The sequence below is a fragment of the Palaemon carinicauda genome, chromosome 40 (genome assembly GCF_036898095.1).
Source record: "Palaemon carinicauda isolate YSFRI2023 chromosome 40, ASM3689809v2, whole genome shotgun sequence".
Classification (NCBI taxonomy): domain Eukaryota; kingdom Metazoa; phylum Arthropoda; class Malacostraca; order Decapoda; family Palaemonidae; genus Palaemon; species Palaemon carinicauda.
Window position 1 is genome coordinate 38,875,958 of NC_090764.1, and position 20,504 is coordinate 38,896,461.

Consider the following 20,504-nt stretch of genomic DNA (forward strand, 5'->3'; position numbering starts at 1 on the left):
CTGTACATAACATGAGCATGGGGATTGTGCGAGTGGTAGAGGTAGATGACGAGAAGAACCTTCTTCTCACATATGCGGTAAGGAACCTCTTATTGCTTGGAAGAGCAATAAGATCGATCTAGTCTCTTCCACACCTATTGCAAATCCCTTTGGAGCAGCATTCTTCACTATTGTCCTCAAAGCTTCTTAGGAATATCCCAAGACAGAAGAGAGATGAGTGTAGCTCCCAGCATCCCAACCAGCAGAGTTTGTGCTGGGTCTTGCACGAGACCTAGCACTTTACACTACTGTAGGGGGTACAGAAACACCTTCCCTGGGAGAGCCAGCGTTTGATACAGAGGTACTGCTTCCACGAAACTGTGAAGAGGATTCGGTTGAAGCTTCATGAGATTTATTCCAGTTGGTCATCCTGTTCTCTAGACTTCTTTATCCTTCTAGTTGGGGAAGCAGGGGTCACGTCCAAAGGATTGACAACAGGCGAGGAAGAAGATGAAAGAACAGGTGAGGTGATAAGGGAAAGTAAGTACGTACCTTTCATTTCCCTCTTATTATGCTTCACCAAAGTCGAAGATTTCAGGGGTGACAGATACCTCTCTGCAACAGACAAAGAATCAGGATTCTACACTACAACAGACAAGGAGGCGACAAGGGGTACCACATCACGTTGCTACTCGGCAAGTGAAACATAGGAAGAGGAGAATGAAGCAAGGGAAGACTTCTGGGCCCTAGCATTCACTAACACCTCTAAAAGATGTTCACCCAATGGGGCACTATCGACACCTACAGAAGGGCATAAGTTCCAGGGTCCAGGTCCTTGCCATAATTGTTGTCAGTCAGCACAGCAATAGGAGTATTTTGAAAGAGAGGCAGGAAGGGTATTACCTGTGCTAGGATAAAGTAATACTCCAGTCTGCTTCAAAGACTCCCAGAGAACAAGGCAGGGTCTCCCTTCCATTAACAAATTTCTCTGGAAGACCCAGCCCTGGATGAACATCAAGTTTCTCTGGTATCAACTTGGGAATTGCCAATCATTTGCAGATGAATCCCTTTCAAGACTTTTTCCTCTTCTTCAAGAACTCCACCTACACGCGCTATAGGGGAAAGCCTGCAAGCAATCATGCCCCCAGCCACAACTAAGCCCAACTTACCAGGGAAAACTGCACAAACACTCTGTAAAAGAAAAATTTAAAATCATAAAGCAGCTAAAACAAGGGTGCAGGGAAATACACTAGTATAGCACTGAGCCTAAGTCAAAGTGAAGGTTGCTCCCCTTCCTGGGTGGGCAATCATGTTTACCTCATTAAAATTTTAAACAGCTATTCCAGCTTTGCTGAAGTCATACTCCTATTAAAGGACGACTTTTTTGTATTTCATGTAGGAACAAAGAAATCTTAGTTTTTAGTTCTTTTATATCCCTTGCGTTTTTATATCCCAAAATGCAAGGGATATAAAATAATAAATATAAATTGATTAACTTCAAAGGCATATAATTATGTATAAGTAGCTAGCTCATCCACAATAGTTAGATTAACCAACAGAAAATGATGAAGGGTTGGAAGCTGGATGCCTAGGTTCTATGTTAGACTCTTCTACATGTAAACCCACCCTATGAACACATCATCCAGATCTAGGGGACTTACTGTAATGAATACACTATAGTTTGGTCTCAGTTGATCAATATTTCACACTAAGTTTTCATCAAGCTTATGAACAATTCAGCAATGCAATATAAAAAAATTACAACTGAAATCAAAATGACGTTACAACAGTAGTAAATTTTTTCAAAGCAAGCAGCAACAATAAGGAAGAAAAATTACATCTACAGTACTGTACTAAGGTGCAGTGGAATAATTAAGAAACTGAAAAATTTGGAATAAACTTACCTGTCTTCAACTTGATCTTTGCTGGTCACCACTTGGTATATAAGCTGTAAAGCCTGAGTTGCTACAGCAAAGTTGACAATGTGACAAAGTTTGTAAAGCGTTTGAAGCTGGTCCTGCAAAGCATCTCCTTGAAGACGTGAAAAGGGAAAAGCTCTATTTATCCCTCGCAATAACGCTGACATCATCCTTGTATCGACCTCTCCCTTAAAATAAAGAAATGAACACAGATTAAGTTAATAAAAATTCAAAATACATGCCGACTGCAACAATAGATAATATAATTTATACAAAAGTCGAACATTTCTTTAAAAATGCATAAATATGTTATTTTTATAATAAAATAAATTTTTGAATATACTTACCCGGTGATTATATAAGCTGCAGCTCTGCTGCTCGACAGAAAACTCTACGTTCAAAATCCGCCAGCGATCGCTATGCAGGTAGGGGGTGTACATCAACAGCGCCATCTGTCGGGCAGGTACTCAGTACTCAATGTAAACACAGAACTCAATTTTCTCCTCGGTCCACTGGGTCTCTATTGGGGAGGAAGGGAGGGTCCTTTAATATATAATCACCGGGTAAGTATATTCAAAAATTTATTTTATTATAAAAATAACATTTTTCAATATTAAACTTAGCCGGTGATTATATAAGCTGATTCACACCCAGGGGGGTGGGTAGAGACCAGCAATAATTGTTTACATTATTATGAGCTAAGGATTTTTTATTTCATTTTAGCAGTTATTCAAAATAACAAACATAAAATAAATAAGTACCTGGTAAGGAAGTCGACTTGAACAATTACTCTGCCTTTTTAAGTACGTCTTCCTTACGGAGCCTCGCGATCCTCTTAGGATGCTGAGCGACCCCTAGGAGCTGAAGTATCAAGGGTTGCAACCCATACTACAGGACCTCATCAAAACCTCTAATCTAGGCGCTTCTCAAGAAAGAATTTGACCACCCGCCAAATCAACCAGGATGCGAAAGGCTTCTTAGCCTTCCGGACAACCCAAAAACAATAAAAAACATTTCACGAGAAAGATTAAAAAGGTTATGGAATTAGGGGAATGTAGTGGTTGAGCCCTCACCCACTACTGCACTCGCTGCTACGAATGGTCCCAGGGTGTAGCAGTTCTCGTAAAGAGACTGGACATCTTTAAGATAAAAAGACGCGAACACTGACTTGCTTCTCCAATAGGTTGCGTCCATTATACTCTGCAGAGATCTATTTTGTTTAAAGGCCACTGAAGTTGCGACAGCTCTGACTTCATGTGTCCTTACCTTCAACAAAGCTTGGTCTTCCTCACTCAGATGGGAATGAGCTTCTCGTATCAACAGTCTGATATAATAAGATAAGGCATTCTTTGACATAGGCAAAGAAGGTTTCTTAATAGAACACCATAAAGCTTCTGACTGTCCTCGTAAAGGTTTAGTTCGTCTTAAATAGAATTTAAGAGCTCTAACAGGGCATAAGACTCTTTCTAGTTCATTTCCAACCATATTTGAAAGGCTTGGAATATCGAACTATTTCGGCCAAGGACGAGAAGGTAGCTCGTTTTTGGCTAGAAAACCAAGCTGTAAAGAACATGTAGCCGTTTCAGATGAAAATCCGATGTTCCTGCTGAAGGCGTGAATCTCACTGACTCTTTTAGCTGTGGCCAAGCAAACCAGGAAAAGAGTCTTTAAAGTGAGATCTTTAAAGGAGGCTGATTGTAGTGGCTCGAACCTTTCTGACATAAGGAATCTTAGTACCACGTCTAAATTCCAACCAGGTGTAGCCAAACGACGCTCCTTCGTGGTCTCAAAAGACTTAAGGAGGTCCTGTAGATCTTTGTTGTTGGAAAGATCTAAGCCTCTGTGACGGAAGACTGATGCCAACATGCTTCTGTAACCTTTGATAGTGGGAGCTGAAAAGATCTTTCTTTCCTCAGGTATAATAGGAAGTCAGCTATTTGGGTTACAGAGGTACTGGTCGAGGATACTGATACTGACTTGCACCAGTTTCGGAAGACTTCCCACTTCGACTGGTAGACTCTAAGAGTGGATGTCCTCCTTGCTCTAGCAATCGCCCTGGCTGCCTCCTTCGAAAAGCCTCTAGCTCTAGAGAGTCTTTCGATAGTCTGAAGGCAGTCAGACGAAGAGCGTGGAGGCCTTGGTGTACCTTCTTTACGTGTGGCTGACGTAGAAGGTCCACCGTTAGAGGAAGAGTTCTGGGAACGTCCACTAGCCATTGAAGTACCTCGGTGAACCATTCTCTCGCGGGCCAGAGGGGAGCAACTAACGTCAACCTTGTCCCTTCGTGAGAGGCGAACTTCTGCAGTACCTTGTTGACAATCTTGAACGGGGGGAATGCATAAAGGTCTAGATGTGACCAATCCAGTAGAAAGGCATCTATATGAACTGCTGCTGGGTCCGGGATTGGTGAGCAATATATTGGGAGCCTCTTGGTCATCGAGGTTGCGAAGAGATCTATGGTAGGCTGGCCCCATGTGGCCCACAGTCTCTTGCACACATCCTTGTGTAGGGTCCATTCTGTTGGAATGATTTGTCCCTTCCGACTAAGGCAATCTGCCATGACATTCAAGTTGCCTTGGATGAACCTCGTTACTAGAGAAAGGTTTAGATCTTTTGACCAGGTGAGGAGGTCCCTTGCGATCTCGTACAACGTCATAGAATGGGTCCCTCCTTGCTTGGAGATGTACGCCAAAGCCGTGGTGTTGTCCGAGTTCACCTCCACCACTTTGCCTTGAAGGAGGGACTTGAAGCTTTTCAAGGCAAGATGAACTGCCAGTAGCTCCTTGCAGTTGATATGTAACGTTCTTTGATGCGAGTTCCAAGTTCCCGAGCATTCCCGACCGTCTAATGTCGCACCCCAGCCCGTGTCCGATGCGTCCGAGAAGAGAACGTGGTTGGGGGTCTGAACAGCCAGGGGCAGACCCTCTCTGAGGCTGATACTGTCCTTCCACCAAGTCAGGGACGACTTCATCTTCTCGGAAATGGGGATCGAGACCGCTTCTAGCGTCTTGTCCTTTTTCCAGTAAACAGCTAGGTGAAATTGAAGGGGACGGAGGTGTAGTCTCCCTAACGAAACGAACTGTTCCAGGGATGATAGCGTCCCTATCAGACTCATCCACTGTCTGACTGAACATCGTTCCTTCTTCAGCATGTTCTGGATGCATACCTGGGCTTGACTTGTTCTGGGGGCCGACGGAAAAGCCCGAAAAGCTTGACTGTGAATCTCCATCCCTAAATACACAATAGTTTGGGATGGGACCAGTTGAGACTTTTCTATATTGACCAGGAGACCCAATTCCTTGATCAGATCTAGAGTCCACTTTAGATTCTCCAGACAGTGACGACTGGAAGAGGCTCTTAGAAGCCAGTCGTCCAAATAGAGGGAGGCTCTGATGTCCGCTAAATGAAGGAATTTGGCTATATTCCTCATCAGCCTCGTAAACACAAGAGGAGCTGTGCTTAGGCCAAAGCACAGGGCTTGAAATTGGTAGACAACCTTTTCGTAAACAAATCTCAGAAAAGGTTGGGAGTCTGGGTGGATGGGGACGTGAAAGTATGCGTCCCTTAGGTCTAAAGAGACCATCCAGTCTTCCTTTCTGACCGCTGCTAGAACAGACTTTGTGGTCTCCATGGCGAACGTCTGCTTTGTGACAAAGACATTCAGCGCACTGACGTCTAGCACCGGCCTCCACCCTCCTGTCTTCTTTACCACTAAGAAGAGACGGTTGTAGAAGCCCGGGGATTGATGGTCCCGGACTTTGACTACCGCTCCCTTTTCTAGTAAGAGAGACACCTCCTGCTTCAAAGCTCGTCTCTTGTCTTCCTCTCTGTACCTGGGAGAGAGATCGATGGGACACGTTGCTAGAGGGGGTTTGCGAACAAACGGGATCTTGTACCCTTCTCTGAGCAGCTTCACAGATTGTGCATCTGCGCCTCTTGCCTCCCAGGTCTGCCAGAAGTTCTTGAGTCTGGCTCCCACTGCTGTCTGAAGAAGGAGGCAGTCAGACTCTGCCTTTAAAGGACTTGGTACCTTTCTTCTTCCCACGTCTCCCTTCGGCACGAGCACCTCCTCTGCTGGAGGCTCTGCCACAAAAGGGCGGAATGAATCTGGACGCTGGAGTGTCCATCCTGGGTCTTGACACGGAAGGCAAAGGGGTGGCTTTGCGGGCAGAGGACGCAACCAGGTCATGGGTGTCCTTCTGAATCAAAGAGGCAGCAATCTCCTTAATCAAGTCCTCTGGAAAAAGGCACTTTGAGAGGGGAGCAAAAAGGAGTTCAGATCTCTGACATGGTGTTACTCCAGCTGACAGGAAAGAGCAAAGGTTCTCCCGTTTCTTGAGGACCCCGGATACGAACGAAGCCGCAAGTTCACTAGATCCGTCTCGTATGGCCTTGTCCATGCAGGACATTATGAGCAAGGAAGATTCCTTGTCAGACGGGGAGATCTTCCTGCTCAAAGCTCCCAGACACCAGTCCAAAAAATTAAAGACCTCGAAGGCTCTAAACACTCCTTTCAATAGATGGTCTAAGTCCGTAGGAGACCAGCATATCTTAGAGCGTCTCATGGCTAGCCTGCGGGGAGAGTCTACCAGGCTTGAGAAGTCGCCCTGGGCAGAGGCAGGAACTCCCAAGCCGAGAACTTCTCCCGTGGCATACCAGACGCTCGATCTGGAAGAGAGTCTCGCAGGGGGAAAAGAAAACGCTGTCTTCCCTAGGTCCTTTTTGGACTGCATCCAGTCTCCTAAAACTCGTAAAGCTCTCTTGGACGAGCGGGCGAGGACGAGTTTCGTAAAGGCAGGCGCGGATGACTGCGTACCTGAAGCAAACTCTGATGGAGGGGACCGTGGGGCCGCAGACACAAACTGGTCCGGATACATCTCTTTGAACAGAGCAAGAACTTTTCTAAAGTCCAAAGAGGGTTGCGTGGTCTTGGGTTCGTCAAGGTCCGTATGTGGGTCATCAATGTGTGCCGCGTCGTCATCATCAGAGAGTCCATCATCTGAGAATTGAGGAGGCAGCGGCAAAGGAGTAGGAATCGGCTGGTCAGCTGAGTCCGGCAGCACGGGTGCACGCGTGACTGAACCGGACGCAACGTCATGGAACTGTTGCCCAGTCTGTGAACTGGCAACAACCATAGCAGCGCGGGGACGCATAGCGTCTACTCCAGACTGTTTAGTCTGATGTGGGCGAGCAGAGGTAACCACAATGGGTTGCGGAGGTTGACGCACCGCGTCAAAACAAAACAACTTAGACTGTTGTTGTACCTCGCGAACGTCAACGGAAGGTTCCGTGCGTCGCTGAACGTCAACATGCGGCTGGCAGCGCATGGGTGGCGGGACTCTCTCAGCTGGAGTGCGGCCGAAGGTCGCCTCAGCGTCCACAGGACGCACAACCGTGGGTGGTTGTAGGCTAGAGGTTGGTACAGCGTCAACCTTCTCCGCACGAAAGTCCTGCATCAATGACGTTAACTGAGACTGCATGGTCTGCAGCAAAGACCACTTAGGGTCTACAGGAGCAGGTGCGGCAACAGACGGTGTGACTGCCTGATGCGGTACCGCTTTGCCTCTCTTAGGAGGTGAGCAGTCGTCGGAAGACTGCAGCGAGTCCGAACTGACCCAGTGGCTACAACTGGGCCGTTGGACTTGCGCGGAAGGGACCGACTTGCGCTTAAGAGGCCGCGAGACCTTGGTCCATGGTTTCTTACGAGAAACCTCTTCCGCAGACGAGGAATAAATGGGCTCTCTCGTCTTTGTGTGGGTGGGGCGATCTTGGGTAGATACGCCCGAAACCACGGAGGGAACGTCTGTTTGCTGATTAAAGCCTCTCGAACCCTTTGGTCGTACGACATTGCTTCTCCCCTGGGCTTGGGAGCTTGCAAGAGGTCCCGGACTGGGAGGACGACAGGCACGAACAGACGAACCCTCAAGCGCAACTCTATCCACAACACTATCACTCACTTTATCACTACCCACTGCACTCTTACACTTCAGCTCCTTGACATCTGCCATGAGCTGGTTGCGGTCACTAGCCAAGGACTCGACTCTCACCCAGAGCTTGGATGGCACGCATCATATCTGCCATCGAAGGTTCTTGAGTGCTAGAAGGGGGATCAGGAGCAACCACTACAGGGGAAGGAATAGGTTGTGGGGCATGAGGAGAGGAAAATTCAACGGAGCGAGACGAACTTCTCCCGACTCTATCTCTCTCTAGCCTACGTGTATATTTAAGGAATTCGATAAAATTGAATTCCGAAAGCCCAACGCATTCCTCACATCGATCTTCCAATTGGCAGGTTTTATCCCGACAATTGGAACAAACGGTGTGAGGATCGATAGAGGCCTTCGGAAGACGCCTTGAACAGTCCCTAGCATTACACTTCCTGAATTTAGGGACTTGAGAAGGGTCAGCCATTTTGAATTAGTCAAAGGGGAATTCAAAAACTATCCAAAGTCATCAACAAATAATCCGATATCAACAAAAGAATGCAAGGATGTATTGAAGATAAAGCCTGCAAAGCGAAAGCTCAAAACTAGAAATGTGTACTTCACCAAAAAGATGTGAAAACCAATCCAGTTAGCAACAGCGAATTTAGTAGGTCTTGCCGGTAGCACGACAGAGAGAAAATTGAGTTCTGTGTTTACATTGAGTACTGAGTACCTGCCCGACAGATGGCGCTGTTGATGTACACCCCCTACCTGCATAGCGATCGCCTATCGGATTTTGAACGTAGAGTTTTCTGTCGAGCAGCAGAGCTGCAGCTTATATAATCACCGGCTAAGTTTAATATTGAAAAATAAAAAAATATGGAAAGCTACCTTTTAAAATAACAAGTAAGAAAGAGAAGTCTAACATTTCCTGTTGAATGCTTTAAAAACTTGCCATGTAGGTAACTTCATCAACACATTATCTAGATAAGTGACTGCAAAAGCCACAAGAAATTCTATTTATGAGGTGAAAAGTAGACAGCTTCAAGAAATTTTGTATCTTCTCTTAAGATTTTAATAATTTATATTTTTCATTTAACTATTGTTTACCATCAAGCTAAGCATAGCATTATATTCTCAGTCAATATAATTACAAGAACAAATAAAAAACTTAAATCTTTTGGGACCGTTATGGAATTTAAGGATGAAAAGCATAAAACCTAAACAATACCTACTAGGTGTACTTTAAAGCTTATTAAACAATTCACTTATCATTTTCCATTATTTTATTTCACCATAAGCTCTTCTATTTGTTGTTCTAATTCACAACACCCATGTCTAAATCCTTCATTCAATAGTGCTTTCTTTTTTTTATTATTTTTCCATCATATATTTCTACTTTTGCCTAGATTCCATACTTTACAAAACACAATCATTCATTCAATGTAAATAGATTTTTGCTTTGAACTACCATAAATCATAATTCCATTTTTGTTTTAATAAAATTTATAAAAAAAACTCCATCTCTCATAAATAGCATACAGTGTACATATGTAACAACTCAGTAAACATGAATTACATATTAATATTACAATCAAGTACAATCTCCCTATTTTTAATTGTTTTTGTAATTTAGCATGAGTGTACAATGGCAAATACTCTACTCACAACTATTAGAGTCATAAATAACACACAAACCTTCACATAAAAAGTAGAATTTACCACAAGTAGGCTGGTTCTACTTTTTCTGTTTGATCTGGCCAAAGTCTAGTGAACCTCCATTGCAAAATAGCTTCATGGTATTTAATTTTTCAACAGATGGTTTCCTGAATGGTTGAATGGTAACCACTACTGTATTATATTTCAAGCAGGTTACAGGTATGGGAGTAAAGGTGAAATATAAAAAAAAAAAAATTCAATTACCTTCTTTGTGCACGCCTTAAAAAAGCCAATGTAAAGTTTCAACAACTTAGCTGCAAGTTTGGATTCACTAGTCTTGAAGATGATGTCTTTTAAATAACACAATGAGAAGTACTGTGTTTTTGGAGTTACATTTGATCTGTAATGAAAATAAAATTCGATAACAACATAACTTAATTCTATAAGACATTTTTTACAAAAGCTTTGTAAATGAAATACAAGTTTGTGTGAATTTTAAAATAAACAAACTTCATTTCACATAAAATACCACACATTTAAATATAATGATTTCATCACAAAAGTTATCAGTCTTAATACTGGACTAAACTGATCAACATTGGATAGTAAGAGCGCATTTACCATGTGCTAGAAAGACTTTCAACACCTGGATTGCTAATACATTTAGTAAACCTTGACCTTTACTTAACCATAATGGCATAAAAATATAAAAATTATATCAGGCTTAATTGGCGAAACTAGGTTGCCCCACTAGAGTCATTGGGTCCTTGACTGGCCATATAGTACTACATTGGACCCCTCTCTAGTTATGGCTCATTTTTCTTTTGCCTATGCATACATCCAGTGGTCTAGCCTATTCTTTACATATTCTCCTCTTTCCTCATACAAATGACAACACTAAGATAACCAAAATAACTTATTCACTCAAGGGGTTAACTACTGCACTGTAATTGTTAAGCGGCTACTTTCCAAATGATAAGGGTAGAACAAACTCTTTTGCTACGGTAAGCAGCTCTTCTAGGACACTCCAAAATCAAAAAATTTTTCTCCAGTCCTGGAAAGTGCCAAAGTCTCTGTACTATGGTCTTCAACTATCTTGGGTTAGAGTTTTGTTGCTTGAGGATACACCCAGGCACTCTATTCTATCTGTTTCCTTAATTTTCCTTTCCTCACTGGGCTATTTTCCTTGTTGTAGCCCTTGGGCTTATAGCATCCAGCTTTTCCAACTACAGATGTAGCTTGGCTATTAATAATAATAATAATAATAATAATGACGATGATGATAATAGTACCCACTCCAGCACTTTACTATGTAGTATTATCTTCGGTACTTTTCTACGTAGTACTTCTTATGGCACTTTAATGTCCTATTCTCTTGAATTTTCCTTACCAAGTACTTAGCTCATATCATTCATTTGTTGTAAGGTAAATTTTTATTTTCAACATATAAACTCTTTAATGATATATGCATATACAGTATCACGGTCCTGTGAATGTTTCAAAGTTAAGTGATCTTTTGTCCGTATGATAGAAGCAATCCTGACTATCCTTAGTCTCAACTGATAACCTTAATAACATTGCTTGGGGCTGTGAATAGGGTATTTGTGATGATTAATGACTTTATATTAGAACTTGTTCTGTGCACTAAAACATGGGTTTAGAGTTTAGATTAAGATATTTCTGTCAAACAAAAAACCTAACTACACACTTGATAAACAAAACAGCAAATAGATTGAAACATATGTCTGAGAACTGAATTAAACATAGCTCTATAATCTTCATAACTAAAATTTTCAGTGTTTCAAAAACAGTAAAAAGATCCTGGAATTGCACTGACTAAAATCATAATAATACCACATACTATAAATCTGATAATTTACCTTACCAATACTAGAGGCCCTATTAAACCTTTTTTGTTCTGAGCAGATCATGGACATTTTCATGCAGTTAGCTGAAGCGTGTATGAATTGAATGTAAAGGACAATGTGGCTGCCTGAGAGGATACATCCTGCATGATAATGTTATTGAGACATCTAATAGAAGTAGTCACAGATCTGTGAACTATTCCCTCTCAGGACAATATGGAGAAAACAGAATCCCAGTTATACATAACCTGATACCTTACTGCTCTTTTGGTTGATTAAAGTCTAGTTGTCTTTCTAGTAGGCCTGATATGATCTTGTAAATATTTCATATATTACTAAGAGTAAAATATTGAGCAGTAATTTTTCAGGTCTTTTGTATATCCCTTTTTGTGAATTAGTATAATGATAAAGTTTTTCCAAGCTGTAGGTATAGAGCATTCTTGCAGACATTTTGTGTAAAGTTCAGTCAGTTTTACTACTATGAAATCTCCTCCATCTATTATCATATCAATTGTTAGGCTATCTTCTGCTGCTTTGTCACTTTTCATCCCTTTTAATTCTTTCTATACTTCTACTGTTATATTTGATACCGACTCAGATGTTTTAATAATTTTATTGGTAAAGTTATTTCTTATATCACTATTGCATAGGCTTGTATAGAAATACTCTGCAATTTTTCATTTTTTATCACTAGCCTTGTATAGAAATCCTCTGCAATTTTTATCACTCCATCTCTTTTATTGACAATACTTCCATTTTCTTCCTTTAAAGCAAACATCTGTTGGTGCCCTTTTCTAAGTCTTCTTTTCATCAATTTGATACTTCATTCTTTCTTTTATTGTTTTGGACAGCTCTGCTAATTCTATTTCAGCTCTCTTGGATTTTCCCATCATTTCCAATGTTTTCTTTATTATGTTTTTTGGTCTTTCTTGATAGTTTTCCTTGATCTTGCTTAGAAACTTTTCTACCTATCACTTGTGCTGAGTCCAATAAAAATTTTGTTATTGTTATAATATTGTTTTGTCCTTTTGCTCTTTCATACCTCACTCTGAACCTTTTGTCTGGTGATCTTTTCATACTTTGTTTACTTACCTGATGGAGGGACAGTCAAAGCAACTTGTCAAGTAATTCTCTGTTTCTTTTGTATTTCCTTTTGTTTATTCCATTTGTATCTATTTGGTTTAATTAGTTTTACTTTGAGGATCTAACATAGTTTGTATTACATTTATTATGGGGTCTGCTAATTATGTTTATGGTTGTTTCAGGGAATAATCTACTGAAGTTTAAGTTGAATAAAGCTTGGGTAGCAGCAGCCAAGTCTTTTAATGTCATAACAATTTATTCAACTTAAACTATGGAGAAACTATTGAAGCCTGCCCGTTTGGATCTGGACCCTAGCCTCCCTTCTGCAGCAAAGGAATGGCGGCATTGGCACAAAACGTTTTCCAACTTTATTCAAGAATGTGGTGAAAATGCACCAAATAAATTAAGGACACTAGTGAACTATGTCAGTCATAATGTGTATGAATACATTGAGGAGTGTGTGAATTATGATACTGCCATTTCTACGTTGGAAAAGTTATATGTTAAGGCACCTAATGAAATATTCGCCAGACATTTACTTGCTACTCGCCAACAAAAGGCAGGGGAAACTTTGGATGAGTTTCTGAGAGAATTGCGTAAATTAGGTAAGGACTGTAATTTTAAGCCAGTTAGTGCAGAACAATATAGAGAGGAGTTGATCAGGGATGCTTTTATAAATGGCCTGGCCTCACCTGTGATTCGGCAACGTCTTCTTGAAAATAAAACTCTAGACTTACAGGCAGCTTATGACCAGGCTTACTCTTTAGACCTAGCCCAACGTAATGCTAGTTTTTACAGTCACATGCTTCCTCATGTTGGGCATACTGCTGCTGTGGTTACATCGGATCATGCACTTATCACAGATGATCATGTGAAGAGTGGACCAACGTCTGAGGTGTGAGGTAACTGCTGGAACTCAAGTATTAGCGACTACTCTGTCCATGAAGAGAAAGTGCTTTTTCTGTGGAGGTCCCTATCATATTCGTGCACACTGTCCAGCTCGGGATTCTATTTGCAATAAATGTGGCAAGAAGGGGCACTTTGCAAAAGCATGCCTGTCTAAATCTACATATGGAGGTAAATCTACAACAGCTACAGTATTTGATCCCTCACAGTCATCTGTTCTTGCAGCTAATGCTGGTACCTCTTTTCCTCAGAGCCTCTATCGGGCAGCTACCTCAACAACAATTAAAGGACGGAAGTTGACAGCCCTTGTCGACTCGTGCAGCGATGACAGTTATATAGATGAAGAGGTAGCGTGGGAATTGAAGCTACCAATACATCCCACTGATAAAGACGTCGCTTTAGCACAGAAATCTTTGCATACAAACTCTCCAGGTTATGTCAATGTAGACTTGACTCTTCATCTTAATGGAGAAACTTATCCATCCACGCGTCTAGCAGTAATGAAGGATTTATGTTCAGGAGTATTACTTGGTCAGGACTTCCAAGAGCAGCATCAGAAAGTGACTATTGAATACGGTGGGCCGAAACCAGCGCTCAACTTATCTGGTGCTAACCCCTACTGTTTGTTGGCAGCCGCTGCTGTGGATGAACCTTCTATCTTCCAGCATTTGTTACCTAATTGTAAGCCTATTGTCACTAAATCAAGACATTACTGTAAAGATGACAAAGAATTCATTGAAGCGGAGACTAGTCGTCTCTTGGCTGAGGGTGTTATTGAGGATAGCATATCACCATGGAGAGCTCAAGTTGTGGTGGTTAAGGATTCCTTTAATCGGCATAAGAAAAGGATGTGTGTTGATTATTCGCAAACTATAAATCTGTTTACAGAACTGGATGCTTATCCATTACCAAGGATTGACACCATGGTTAATGAACTCTCAACATATTGCGTATTTTCGACTTTTGACTTGAAAAGCGCTTACCAACAAGTCCCACTAAAGGAATCAGACAAGAAGTATACAGCTTTTGAAGCCAACGGACGCCTGTACCAGTTCTGTAGAGTACCTTTCGGAGTTACCAATGGAGTTGCAGCCTTCCAACGAACTATGGATAAGTTGGTGAAATTAGAAAACTTACAAGGTGCTTTCCCATATTTGGACAACATCACTATTGCTGGACACACTCAAGAACAACATGATCAGAACGTGCAGCGCTTTCTTGAGGTCATCAACAAGAGGAACCTAACTCTCAATGCTACTAAAACTATTAAATCTGTGCGTACCATTAATATTCTTGGCTACTGTGTGGGGAATGGTGTAATAAAACCTGACATGGAAAGACTCCGGCCTCTACAAGAACTACCACCTCCCACTAGTCAAGGATCTTTAAAGAGGGCAATGGGTATGTTTGCTTATTACGCTAAATGGATACAGAATTTTTCTGCTAAGATTCAACCACTAGCAAGAGTAAAGAAATTTCCTTTAGATGAAGAAGCTTTGCAGGCTTTCGAACTACTCAAACATGAACTTGAAGGAGCAACGCTACACTCTGTGGATGAAAATTTGCCTTTTGAGGTCGAATGTGATGCCTCGGAAGTAGCAGTCTCAGCAGTACTCAACCAGAATGGCAGGCCCGTGGCCTTCATGTCTAGGACTTTACAAGGAAGTGAAATTCACTATCACATCGTAGAGAAGGAAGCCATGGCTATCGTGGAGGCTGTACGTAAGTGGAGTCATTTTCTTGCTAGACAACACTTTGATCTCATTACAGACCAACGTTCTGTGGCCTTTATGTTTGATAACAGGAAACGCACCAAAGTTAAGAATAATAAGATCCAGGAATGGCGAATGGAACTCGCAGCCTTCAGTTATACAGTACATTATCGCCCCGGTAAAGAGAATGTGGTTCCTGATGCCTTCACCCGAGCTTTTTGCGGTTCCGTGGTTTCTACGTCATCTACCCTCACTGAACTACATGGGAATCTGTGCCATCCAGGAGTGACTCACTTGTTGCACTTTGTGAGATCGAAAAATCTTCCCTTTTCCACTGAGGACGTTAAGGTCTGTGCTTCTTGCAGGATATGTGCAGAATTGAAACCAAGATTCTACAAATTCCAAGAAGGAACACTCATCAAGGCGACACAACCAATGGAGAGATTAAGCATTGACTTTAAAGGACCAGTTCCGACAGCCTCGCGCAACCCATATCTACTTATTGTGGTTGATGAATATTCTCGTTTTCCTTTTGCTTTTCCGTGTCCCAACATGAACACAACTACAGTGATTAAGTGCTTAGAACAAATATTCAGCCTGTGTGGGATGCCTCAGTATATACATTCGGATCAAGGAACCTCATTCATGTCCAGGGAGCTCAAAACCTATCTTGCACAGAAGGGAGTTGCAACAAGTCGAACTACCCCTTTTCATCCAATCGGCAATGGGCAAGTGGAGCGGCTCAATGGTACTGTATGGAAGGCAATCCAGCTGGCTCTCAGGTCTCGAAATCTTCCCGATCAGCACTGGGAATTAGTACTCACTGATGTGATACATTCACTTAGATCCCTTCTGTCGACCGCAACTAATGTCACACCCCATGAACGCTTTTTTGGATTTCCGCGCCGCGCATCCTCGGGGAGCTCTCTGCCTTCGTGGCTTATGTCGTCAGGACCGGTATTATTGAGGAAGTTTGTCAGAACAAGCAAAAATGAACCCCTAGTGGATGAAGTTGAACTATTATCTGCTAACCCAACATACGCTAACATTAGACATCCCAGCGGACGAGAGTCAACGGTTTCCTTACGTGACTTGGCCCCATGCCCTAGGGATAACTCTGTTTCTGAAAATCAAGAACTACCTTCTGTTTCATTGTCACCAGAGGCCATACCATCTCAATCTCCAGTGTCACCCAAGACAATCCATCAAGAGTTTCCAGAAGGTATGGGACTTCACCCAGAAGCTGAAATTAGAACAGAGGCTGCATCACCTCCAGAACGTAGATCAACCCGGGTGTCAAGGGCTCCGAACCGATATGGGTGGGATTGATTACTTATGAAGTGATGTAACCAATTTTATATCTAGAGGGGAAGAATATTATAATATTGTTTTGTCCTTTTGCTCTTTCATACCTCACTCTGAACCTTTTGTCTGGTGATCTTTTCATACTTTGTTTACTTACCTGATGGAGGGACAGTCAAAGCAACTTGTCAAGTAATTCTCTGTTTCTTTTGTATTTCCTTTTGTTTATTCCATTTGTATCTATTTGGTTTAATTAGTTTTACTTTGAGGATCTAACATAGTTTGTATTACATTTATTATGGGGTCTGCTAATTATGTTTATGGTTGTTTCAGGGAATAATCTACTGAAGTTTAAGTTGAATAAAGCTTGGGTAGCAGCAGCCAAGTCTTTTAATGTCATAACAGTTATATTACAGTTCACTTCTTTACTTGCTTCCATTTCATCATGTAGCTGGAAATACATATTTTGTATTGCTTAACAAAACTCATCAGATTACTCTATTATTAAAAGACTTCATTTTCTTTCTTAAAATTAGTTTTTCTCTTTCTTTCCTTAGATCTAGAGAAATTTTACCTCTCACCATTCTATGGTTGCTTGATTTTAACTTGTTTGACACTGTTATATCTTTAACTGAATTAACCTTTACACCGCGAATAAAATATATTTCATTTTTCATTTCTCCATGTCCATTTTCTATGTTCCTTAGATAAATAAACATCAGCTAAAGTAAAAAAAATATTGTATCTTACTTTATTTTTACCTTAAAAAATTCTCTATAATTAAAATGTAATTGTCAACAAGAATTAACTATTATACAGACATTAGATCAAGTACCATCAAAACATATCGCTGCACTTACATACGCAAATTGTCATTATATAAAATCTCTAGACATACTGCAAGTCCGGAACAAAAAAGAAATAAAGTAGGATCTAAATTTGTAACTACCACAGATACAAACCAAGATTGTATTCTTTTTTAAATAAATAGATAAATACTTACCTATAAAGCAAGATTTCCACCAAGCTCACAACCAAATTTTTCATATGGGGACACTGATTTATAAAACGATGGAGTGAAAACATTGTTTGAGAAGCAACTTTTCTTGATGGATCTCCTAATTTGTTTATTATAGCTTCAAGCACAATTTCTGTATCTTGCCCAGGGTGTTTGGTCACAAGACTTACCAAACTTTTTATTCCAATTATCTTTGTGTTATCTACCGTATTACTTGTTACCTGAAATAAGAATTACAAAGCTGTTATAAATGAAAGGTATTATATACACAATACAACATGAAACTCTTTTATTCAGCATTCATTCTGGATTTTTACCTTTCAATATAAAATCCATCCCTTTAATTTACTTCAGTTTATTAATTCAGCTTCTGTCAATTAAATGAAGAATGAAGACTCCCTTTACTTTGTCCTATCAATTAACTTCTTAAAAACATTCTTATATAGTAAAACAGTAATTCCTATGAAACACTAGACCACATCTTCTGATAAGGGATGTGCTGTTAATTTGGGCATATTTGAAAAAATTTACAGACTTCAGTATTTGATTTTAATTTTGGATTATGTGACTTTTTATAATTCTGTTTCAAAGGGAGTTTCCCTCAATATATCAGCCTTTGTATTTTGCAATAAAAAAGGAGAACAGATATTTGCCTCAATGGTGGAACAGTTTCTGAAGAACAATTATTCCCCTATTTAGGCCCTGTTGTAGATATAGATGTAGCCTAATAGATAGTGGTTGCACAGTGGCTTACTGGAACTTAAGCCATTACTCCACATTTATTAGAAATCCTATATGCTGTTGACCTTAAAATTTTTTGTTGGATAACTTTGTTCATTCTCGTTGTCCCTCATGCAAAGGAACAGTTTTTATCTTTAAATCTTGTGAGGAGTGTATAGGCCACACAGTACCTCTCTAGGAAGTATGTTTTTTGGTATTAATAAATCCTTAGCATAAATGAGAAGTTAAGCTAAGTAGAAAGAGTTCAATTCTTCCAATCGAATGATCACTGCATGTCAGTACAGTAATGCCTCAGCTATCGCAGGTACTCTAGTCTATGTACACAACCCACCACCCCCACGCATTAGATGAAAGACCGTGAAGTAGACAAAAATCTATGGTATATATATTCTTTTTTTTTTTTCATATCTTTTTATTTCCTCTATAAATTTAAGCTATTATTTTTAAAGGTCCTCATGCTATTTCTTCATAATTTTTATTTTAAACAAAAGAATACACAAATCATACCTGTGAAAGCTGTGAAATAAGTCTTCGGTAAGCAATGAGGAGTTGATCTTCAAAGTACCAGAGAGCAAGTTGTTTCTCTGCCTGTTCCCTATTAGATGTTACCAGAGGTAAAAGGCAAGAAAATTTGTGGTCTTCAAACTTTCGGGCTACTCTCTTATCAGGAAGAAGTGTGTAATCAAGAAGCTTCTGAACAGAATCTAAATAAGAAAAAAAGAAAATGTTTACGATAAAATATACTATTACAATCAATACCCAATACTCATTGTATTATAAATTCTTGAAGCACAGTAAACATTAAGTATGACTAATTGGAATAATAAACAATGCATAAAACATTTAACAAATAATTCTATTCCTTTATACCACTTGATTATCCCCATCAATGTGTTAAACCAGATCACATAACCAGATAACTAGCTTGAAGAGTATTTACCACATAAAATATGTTTGTTCCATAAAAAACTATTTACCATATACATGTTTTTTCCCATAAAAAACTATCACATCATAGTACCATGTCTCTTTTATATTATAAGAGCCTAGCAGGTGAAAATATGCAAAATGGAGATTATAGTAATATACCCCTACAGTCTGTGTTGACATTAGTCTTGTTTTATAGGTTAGATATGACTGATCTATTCTAATATTGTTACTGATCTTGGAATATATATCTTTTATTCATTACTTTTATATAGTTTACCTGCTATTCCATATTTCTTTACCTCACTGGGCTACTTTCCTTGCCGGAGCCTATTGGGCTTGTAGCATTCAGCTTTTCAAACTAGGATTGTAGCTTGGCTAATAATAATAATAGCCAACATAAAACTTCAGCCTACCCAATGTATATAAACATTTAGCAAAAAAGCAATAGAATTAAAAATAAAAAAATATCCAAGGCATTGTATTTATATTTGAAATAATAAATGACTGTTTGAACAGTGCATTAAGCTAGTTAACAAATGATAAAAGGTTTCCTGCTTTATGTAATCATAAATAATCAGAACAGCATTGCTAAAAATATTCTAAAGGAAGCTACAAAGATAATCTATTAAGTATAAACCAATAAAATTACATAATTAAGTTATCTCATTTCCTTCAAATTGAAGGAAATAAAAGGAAGGACCAACCAACCATATAAAGTTGAACCCTAACAAAATTCAAAGTACCTGTATGATTGTAAATAGATCAAGGACATTGGGCCCTTAACATCCAGCTCTCTGCACTGATGATGATTCTTTAACTATACGGAACTTTGCAATTTTAGGTATGATTCTTGATTGTAAATTTACTTGAGAAAAACATTGCCTTTTTCTTCTTCAACTGCACAAAACATTGGCTTACAGAAAATTCTTCCATATATTTGGTGGTCAATCAATTCTGAAGAATTTTTTTAATTTGTTCATTCTGCAATGTTTTGATTATTGTTCATCTGATCTGAATATTAATATCTGGCACTGGCGGTCAGTTAGTTCTTTATACATGTAGTATGAGATTTTTCAGAATTCTGACCATCCTTTGCATTCATATCTTCCAAGACTACCATTTTATAAGTAGTAGTAGATATGGAGTTAATTGTAACAGTCTTGCCCTCTCCATGACAAGGTTAAGCATTACATATTCTTCTAGAAGATTTATTCCTCACTGGGCTATTTGACCCTGCTGGAGCCCTTTGGCTTATAGCATCCTGCTTTTCAAACTTCTTGATATATATATATATATATATATATATATATATATATATATATATATATATATATATATATATATATTATATGTATACATACATATATATATACATATATATATATATATATATATATATATATATATATATATATATAGATAGATAGAAGATAGTAGGTTGGCCAGGGCACCAGCCACCTGTTGAG

General features: G+C 39.8%; 1 protein-coding gene across 2 annotated transcripts in view; it reads right to left on the reverse strand.

Moving 5' to 3' along the window:
- LOC137631707 (CCAAT/enhancer-binding protein zeta-like) overlaps nucleotides 1–20,504 on the reverse strand; it is a 118,039-nt gene that overhangs the window by 50,876 nt on the left and 46,659 nt on the right. For both annotated transcript variants that reach the window (XM_068363585.1, XM_068363586.1), the window contains exons 6-9: nucleotides 18,616–18,812; nucleotides 17,353–17,588; nucleotides 9,746–9,881; nucleotides 1,884–2,086 (exon numbers count right to left, since the gene is read on the reverse strand). In XM_068363585.1, the coding sequence (XP_068219686.1) occupies nucleotides 1,884–2,086; nucleotides 9,746–9,881; nucleotides 17,353–17,588; nucleotides 18,616–18,812 (772 nt within the window). The remainder of the gene's footprint in view (nucleotides 1–1,883; nucleotides 2,087–9,745; nucleotides 9,882–17,352; nucleotides 17,589–18,615; nucleotides 18,813–20,504) is intronic.